The sequence below is a fragment of the Anguilla anguilla genome, chromosome 3, assembly GCF_013347855.1.
Source record: "Anguilla anguilla isolate fAngAng1 chromosome 3, fAngAng1.pri, whole genome shotgun sequence".
In the NCBI taxonomy this organism is placed as follows: Eukaryota; Metazoa; Chordata; class Actinopteri; order Anguilliformes; family Anguillidae; genus Anguilla; species Anguilla anguilla.
Genome location: NC_049203.1, coordinates 70,926,077 through 70,934,218, shown reverse-complemented (window position 1 = coordinate 70,934,218; position 8,142 = coordinate 70,926,077). Strand labels below are relative to the sequence as shown.

At 51.7% G+C, this 8,142-nt stretch overlaps 1 protein-coding gene across 1 annotated transcript in view; it reads left to right on the top strand.

Moving 5' to 3' along the window:
- The first annotated feature begins 1,951 nt into the window (after positions 1-1,951).
- Positions 1,952-8,142, top strand: part of LOC118222265 (prostaglandin F2 receptor negative regulator-like) — a 29,620-nt gene continuing 23,429 nt past the window's right edge. Inside the window, exons 1-3 of the mRNA XM_035407713.1 lie at positions 1,952-2,400; positions 6,233-6,598; positions 7,575-7,988. Of these exons, the coding sequence (XP_035263604.1) occupies positions 2,304-2,400; positions 6,233-6,598; positions 7,575-7,988 (877 nt within the window). The 5' untranslated portion in view covers positions 1,952-2,303. The remainder of the gene's footprint in view (positions 2,401-6,232; positions 6,599-7,574; positions 7,989-8,142) is intronic.

The window sequence follows — 8,142 nt, the reverse complement described above, 5'->3', positions numbered from 1 at the left end:
GGTGCAGGGTGGGGAACCTCTGGGTTCTGCGGGAGCAGGGTGGGGAACCTCGGCCCTGGAGAAATTCTGCACAGCTTCAGTCTGTCAGTCAGCGCTTCAATGCTGCCATCTGCTGTTTGTTTTGGTCTTACACCACACAGACAGGTTTTCACAGAAAGTTATACTTTTTTGACCCCATGGGGTAGTTTGTTCTCAGCATTTGACCCATCCTAGCTATTTAGGAGCAGTGGGCAGCCATAGTGCATCTATGGAACCAGCTGCGACCAACTCCAGCTCTGAGAGCAGGAGGCAGGGGTGTATGGAACCTGGTGTCGGAGGAAACCAGAACACCCAGAAACCCACTCAAATACGAGAGAACATGCAAACTCCACGCAGAGAAGACCCGGACCCATCTGAGCTGCACAGTCCAGCTTTACTGAACATGGCCTGGAGGAGCTCACCTTTACTGAACAGGACTGGGAGGACCTCACCTTTACTGAACAGGGCTAGGAGGAGCTCACCTTTACTGAACAGGTCTGAGAGGAGCTCACCTTTACTGAACAGGTCTGGGAGGAGCTCACCTTTACTGAACATGGCCTGGAGGAGCTCAGCTTTACTGAACAGGTCTGGGAGGAGCTCACCTTTACTGAACATGGCCTGGAGGAGCTCACCTTTACTGAACAGGTCTGGGAGGAGCTCACCTTTACTGAACATGGCCTGGAGGAGCTCACCTTTACTGAACATGGCCTGGAGGACCTCACCTTTACTGAACATGGCCTGGAGGAGCTCACCTTTACTGAACATGGCCTGGAGGAGCTCACCTTTACTGAACAGGTCTGGGAGGAGCTCACCTTTACTGAACAGGCCTAGGAGGAGCTCAGCTTTACTGAACAGGGCTGGGAGGAGCTCACCTTTACTGAACAGGGCTAGGAGGAGCTCAGCTTTACTGAACAGGGCTAGGAGGAGCTCAGCTTTACTGAACAGGCCTAGGAGGAGCTCACCTTTATTGAACAGCTTGCATAAAAAGCTTTCCCTTTTTAATTACCTCTCAATTACATTGATGTCATAATATTTTTATTGTCAGCTTTATGCTGTAATAACGTATTCTAACATGAGCAATGATAGAATGAATGGACTTCTCTGCGGTCATCTGATGTTCTGTTTAGTAAGTTATGGCTAGTCCTATTTCACTGTGGCATTAACAATTGAAACCTGTTGTGTTGCACATACTCCTTAATCTATAACCACACAATCATAACCATATCAGCAAGATCTCTAACAGATCTTTTAACCAGGTTTAAAATAAATAAATGGTTTCCAAATCCGTGCAACATTTGAACTATGAACAGGTTTGGTTTACGTGGTCAAATTTAGAAAACACTGCACTAAATGGGTTACATATAACCACTTCCTGCTCTGCATTTGCACAGGAAAGAGTGGTCCTCCACAATCTAAAATACATTAGTTTAACACTAGGTGGCGACAAAATTCTATTTTTCTCTCATACAGCTTGAAGCAGAATATTTCCCTTTTAAAAAAATAAATAATAAGGATTGAGATGATTGTGATTAGCTTAAAATGGTGGTGATTGTTCGGTTCTCTCTGTCTGTCTATCTGTATGCAAAAGCAGTTACATTGTTTCCTTTTTTTCCTACATCCATTTCCTTTGCATGGCAACAGCAACTGTTCAATTTTTGCCCGCTAAAAACACGGTGAGCACAAGAGACTCAGCGCAGTTACAGTTTGTGACTTCTCCCTACAGTCAACTAGGATTGAGAAAAAACACGAAACAACGGTACCTTTAGACAGACTGGGGGGAAGCCCTCCTACTTATGTTTTTATTATATCACACACACATATACGCATGTGTACTAGCAGATAAGAAGATAGAGAAGTACGCGAATGCTTTGTGTGTTTATTTGAGCTTCAGTGCTGAGCCCGAGGAGTTTGCGATCGTGACAGGAGCGGAGGACCAGTCCCTGGACTCATGTGCGTGCATATCTGTTCTGTTCCGTTCGAGTCTATCTACCTTTCCTATCTACCTGTCGCTATAACTCCTCCCTCTCCCGAAAGAAAGAGAACACTTCCGGTCCCGGCGAGCGCCGTAGTCGTGCGCGTGCAGTCCCTTACTTCGTTTCGCACTATGACGGGAGTAAAAATGAATCATTACACCGGGACGAGTGTGTTCAGGACAGGCACGGCACGCGCCATTTAGAGCAAAATAGTTATCCTCGTGTAATTCAAGGAAATTGAGATTTTTTAAAAAAGGCTCGGGTAGGTTTCATAAAACTCCCATTGCAATTCTGGATTTTAAAAAATTGTGAATGGACTCATTCCCAAAGGATATCCAAAGGGCAGCATTTGGCGCTGGAAAAATGAGAAACGCACTTTTAACTTACTTCATTTTACTTTTAACATCCGGTAAGTTTTTATATTATTATTATTATTATTATTATTATTATTATTAATAAATTTGATTTATGTCAGTGACCACTACACTGCGAATCTTTGTCGTGATTGACACTCGTTTTTCTAATTTCCTGGAAATCGAAACAGGTGATTAAATAGGGATTGACGCATCTCACTATTATTTAGTACGCATACGGTTCAATGAATGCGGATTATTTGACAGGGACCTACAGCTGTCCGTTGAAATTGTGTTGATAATGCATGTCTTCGCATTGACTCTAAATCTACAGCATAGAAGCACGTGAACCTGCAGAATTAATTTACTCTACTCTGCTCACTTGAGCTCGTTGACTGTCTGCTTTAAATGCAGATATGATAGTATATACACTCACCGGCCACTTTGAGGTACACCTGTTCAACTGCTCGTTAACGCAAATATCTAATCAGCCAATCACGTGGCGGCAACTCTGGTTGAGTATTTCAGAAATTGTTGATCTACTGGGATTTTCATGCACAACCATCCCTAGGGTTTACAGAAAATGATCCAAAAAAGAGAAAATATCCAGTGAGCGGCAGTTCTTTGGGCGAAAATGCCTTGTTGATGGCAGAGGTCAGAGGAGAATGGCCAGACTGGTTCGAGCTGATAGAAAGGCAACAGTAACTCAAATAACCACTTGTTACAACCGAGGTATGCAGAAGAGCATCTCTGAATGCACAAAATGTCAAACCTTAAAGCAGTTCTGAAGGCAAACCCGGTACTAGCAAGGTGTACCTAATAAAGTGGTCGGTGAGTGTGTGTCCGTAGCCCTCAGGCTAATAGACTGCCTATGGGTGGAGCTTGTGGGTTTTCACAGGTGAGCTCTGTACAGACGTGGAACAGTATTCACACACCTGCAGACACCTGCAATTAGAACCACAGGAAGAGCAGGTTTTTTTTTTTTTTTTACTCCATACTTGGTGAGGTTAAAAAAAGATACATGCTCTCAGTGTTTTGGTGCATTTTAACTGGCATGTTATTATGTACATGAGTGTGTGTGTCTGTGAAAGGAGAAATTGTGTGAGTGAGTGAAAGGGGCGTGTGCGTGCGTGTGTGTGTGTGTGTGTGTGTGTGTGTGACTGTGTGTTGGTGAAAGGTGTGTGTGCGTGCCTGTGCATGTGTGTGTGCTTTATCAGGTGGGTGTGTGTGTGTGTGTGTGTGTACTTGCGTGGGTTGGTGTTTGTGTTTGTTGTCATGTTCTCTAGTTTGGCTGCTGTACTGTTAAGTCTACACAGGGATGATCTGGGCCTTGAGTTTCTGTCACTGGAGCTTAAATTAGTGCAGTGTGAAATGATCACATTTCTGTACTGGAAGAGGCCCTCCTAGATGTGAGTGTGTGTGTGTGTGTGTGTGTGTGTGTGCGTGTGTGTACATGTGAGTGTGTGCGTATGTGTGTGTGTGTACGTGTAAGTGTGTGCGTGTGTGTGTGTCTGTGTGCGTATGTGTATGTGCGTGCCTGTGTGTGTGTGTGTGTGTGCGTGCGTGTGTGTGTGTACGTACGTGTGAGTGTGCGTGCGTATGTATGCGTGCGTGCGTATGTGTGTGTGTGTACGTGTGAGTGTGTGTGCGCGCGTATGTGTGTGTGTATGTGTGTGTGCGTGCGTATGTGTGTGTGTGTACGTGTTCTGTTTCAGAGGTCATGTGCCCCTGCTGCATGGGTGGGGGGGAGGGGGAGATTTTGTGGAATAGGTTAGGGTTAGGGTATGTGTATGTGTGTTTGTGTGCATGGGTTGGGGGGGGGGGGAGATTTTGTGGAATAGGTTAGGGTTAGGGTATGTGTATGTGTGTTTGTGTGCATGGGTTGGGGGGGGGGGAGATTTTGTGGAATAGGTTGTGTATAATAACAGCCTAATTGGTATGGCTCGTGTTGAGACAGGCACAATGGACTGCAGTAATGCTGGGCTCTCTGGAATAATAGTCTACTGTAAATGCTTGTCCTCTCTGAGTCAGGTATGTTAGGCTAGTGGGTAATCTGGGTTTTTCTTGGATTGCAGGCTAAATGCGAGTTCCCATGTTGAGTCAGTCATGTTAGAATGCAAGCGTGCTAACGTTAGCTTCTGTTGTGCGGCTGGCTAAATGCTAACCCCTGAATTGGGCTGGGTCTGCTCAGGTCATGCTTTGGGGTGTGGAGCCGCGTGTAGCAGCCCTGCTGTTGAGTCAGGTGTTACTGGAGCGCACTTAAAGGGATCTCGTGAAGCTCGGAAAGGCTGTTTGCCTTCGGACTTCCTTTCCCTGCGGCTGTGTCAATATTTCTGCAGAAATTCACACGCTAATGACGCTACCCTACTATAAACCTGACAGAACACACCTCTGGGGGTTACACCACTCTGTGAGATAAGCCTGCCCAACCTCAGGGCTTCTGCTCTGCTAATTCACCAACGGCTGCTTATTTTATTGATCTTGTGTAGGTGGGGGAGCACTACACTGACCTGTAGCACAACGCTGCCAAAACCCATTCAGATTGCAGGACACCAATCTCACAAACTGAATGGAGTTTTTAATGAGCATCACGCTGGGCTGTTCAGACACACGCCCTGCACCCCACCACCCCCTGCACCCCTCCCCACCACTCCTTGCACCCCATCGCCCTCTGCACCCCATCGCCCTCTGCACCCCACCCCACCACCCCCTGCAGCCCATTGCCCTCTGCACCCCTCCCCACCACTCCTTGCACCCCATCGCCCTCTGCACCCCACCCCACCACCCCCTGCAGCCCATTGCCCTCTGCACCCCTCCCCACCACCCCCTGCACCCCATCGCCCTCTGCACCCCACCCCACCACCCCCTGCACCCCTCCCCACCACCCCCTGCACCCCATCGCCCTCTGCACCCCACCCCACCACCCCCTGCACCCCATCGCCCCCTGCACCCCACCCCACCACCCCCTGCACCCCATCGCCCCCTGCACCCCTCCCCACCACCCTCTGCACCCCTCCCCACCACCCCCTGCACCCCATCGCCCTCTGCACCCCACCCCACCACCCCCTGCACCCCATCGCCCCCTGCACCCCTCCCCACCACCCCCTGCACCCCACCGCCCCCTGCACCCCTCCCCACCACCCCCTGAACCCCATCGCCCTCTGCACCCCACCCCACCACCCCCTGCACCCCATCGCCCCCTGCACCCCACCCCACCACCCCCTGCACCCCATCGCCCCCTGCACCCCTCCCCACCACCCCCTGCACCCCATCGCCCTCTGCACCCCACCCCACCACCCCCTGCACCCCATCGCCCTCTGCACCCCTCCCCACCACCCCCTGCACCCCATCGCCCTCTGCACCCCACCCCACCACCCCCTGCACCCCATCGCCCTCTGCACCCCACCCCATGTTGTGTGTGTGTGTGTGTGTTCACGTGTGTACGTGTGTGTGTGTGTGTGTTTTCACGTGTGTATGTGTTTGTGTATGTGTTCATGCATGTGTGTATGTGTTCACGTGTGTGTGTGTATGTGTGTATGTGTTCATCCATATGTGTTCATCCGTGTGTGTGTGTGTGTGTGTTCACGTGTGTGTGTTCACCTGTGTGTGTGTTTTTGTGTGTGTCACGTGTGTGTGTGTGTGTGCGTGCGTGCGTGTGTGTGTGCGTGTATGTGTGTGTGTGCGTGTGTGTATGTGTTCACGCGCGTGTGTGTGTGCGTGTATGTGTGTGTGTGCGTGCGTGTGTGTGTATGTGTTCACGCGTGTGTGTGTGTGCGCGTGTATGTGTGTGTGTGCGTGTGTGTGTGTATGTGTTCACGCGTGTGTGTGTGTGTGCGTGTATGTGTGTGTGTGTGTGTGTATGTGTTCACGTGTGTGTGTTTGTTGCAGGGCAGGGTGAGGGCCGGGTGGTGCAGGTGTCAGAGGGGCCCCTGGTTCGAGTGGAGGGCCAGCCTGCGACCCTCAGCTGTAACGTGTCCGACTACGAGGGCCCCAGCGAGCAGGACTTCGACTGGAAGGTTCTCCATGGCAACAGCTGGCTCCAGCTCATCTCCACCTTTGACCTGAACTACGCTGACCAATCCCTGCGGAGCCGCGTGGACAGCGGTGACATCACGGTAGACAGGCTGGGTCCCGCAAGCGTGGAGCTGCAGATCCGCCGCCTCACGCCCGCCGACAGCACCACGTTCCGCTGCAGCACCCCCAGCACCGACTCCGTCATCAGCGGGAACTATGAGGCCGATGTGAAGCTCAGCGGTGAGTATGAGGCTGAGATGTGAAGCTCACTAGTGATGCTCAGTGGTTAGTACGAGGCCAGTGTGGAGCTCAGCGGTGAGTATGAGGCCGATGTGAAGCTCAGCGGTGAGTACGAGGCTGAGATGTGAAGCTCAGCGGTGAGTTTGAGGCCGATGTGAAGCTCATCGGTGAGTTTGAGGCCGATGTGAAGCTCAGCAGTGAGTATGAGGCTGAGATGTGTAGCTCAGCGGTGAGTGCAAGGCCGATGTGGAGCTCAGCGGTGAAGCTCAGCAGTGAGTACAAGGCCGATGTGGAGCTCAGCGGTGAAGCTCAGTGGTGAGTATGAAGCTGATGTGAAGCTCAGCGGTGAAGCTCAGCGGTGAGTACAAGGCGGATGTGGAGCTCAGCGGTGAAGCTCAGCGGTGAGTACGAGGCTGATGTGATGCTCAGCGGTGAGTGTGAGGCCGATGTGATGCTCAGCGGTGAGTATGAGGCCGATGTGGAGCTCAGCGGTGAGTATGAAGCCGATGTGAAGCTCGGCGGTGAAGCTCAGCGGTGAGTACGAGGCCGATGTGAAACTCAGCGGTGAAGCTCAGCGGTGAGTACGAGGCCGATGTGAAGCTCAGCGGTGAGTACGAGGCCAATGTGAAGCTCAGCGGTGAAGCTCAGCGGTGAGTACGAGGCCAATGTGGAGCTCAGCGGTGAAGCTCAGCGGTGAGTACGAGGCCGATGTGGAGCTCAGCGGTGAGTACGAGTCTGATGTGAAGTTAAATGGTAAATGGATATATAGCGAGCTGGCGCCTTACATGGCTGCTTTGATCGCCGTTGGTTTGTGTGTGTGTGTGTGTGAATGCGTGAGTGTGTGTGTGAATGGGTGAATGAGAGGTATTCACTGAAAAGTGCATTGTGCGGTAGTTGCTTGAAAATGCGCCATATAAATGCAGATTTACCATCTCATATTGCATTTGTATTGTTTTGTTGGTTTTTTTCCACGCAGTGCTCCAGGACAGCCTGAAGGTGGCGTCGTCCGCCCCGCCAGCTGTGGTGCCGGAGGGTGGGCCATTGGGGTTGTACTGCAATGCCACTCGGGACACACCGCAGCAGGGCTACACCCACCTGTCCGTCACCTGGTCTGTGGGGAGAGGGGCGGGGCCAGAGGATGTGCTGTCGTTCGGGCCCGACGGGGGGGTAACGGTCGGGGCCAACTACACCCAGCGCTACTCTGACGGTGGGCTGCGTCTGGACCTGCAGGGGGGCGGAGTCTTTGGCCTGGTGCTGACCGAGGCGTTGCCTGGCGACGGGGGCGCGTACGCGTGCACCGCGCGGGAGTGGTTCCACGAGGTGGGCGGAGCCTGGCAGCAGATCCTGCAGAGGAGCGTGGAGCTGGGGGAGGTGCAGGTCACGCCCACAGGTAAGGCGGCCCTCTGCTTGTATCCTCTTCGCATATTGTCTTCTTCATTCTAGTCTCTAACAGTAGTTGACCAATCAAAATCCAGTATCCTAAGGGGCTTCAGCCAGTGTCGTAGCTAGGAATTCTGGGGCCCCTGAAAGTTGCTTTGGCTAAT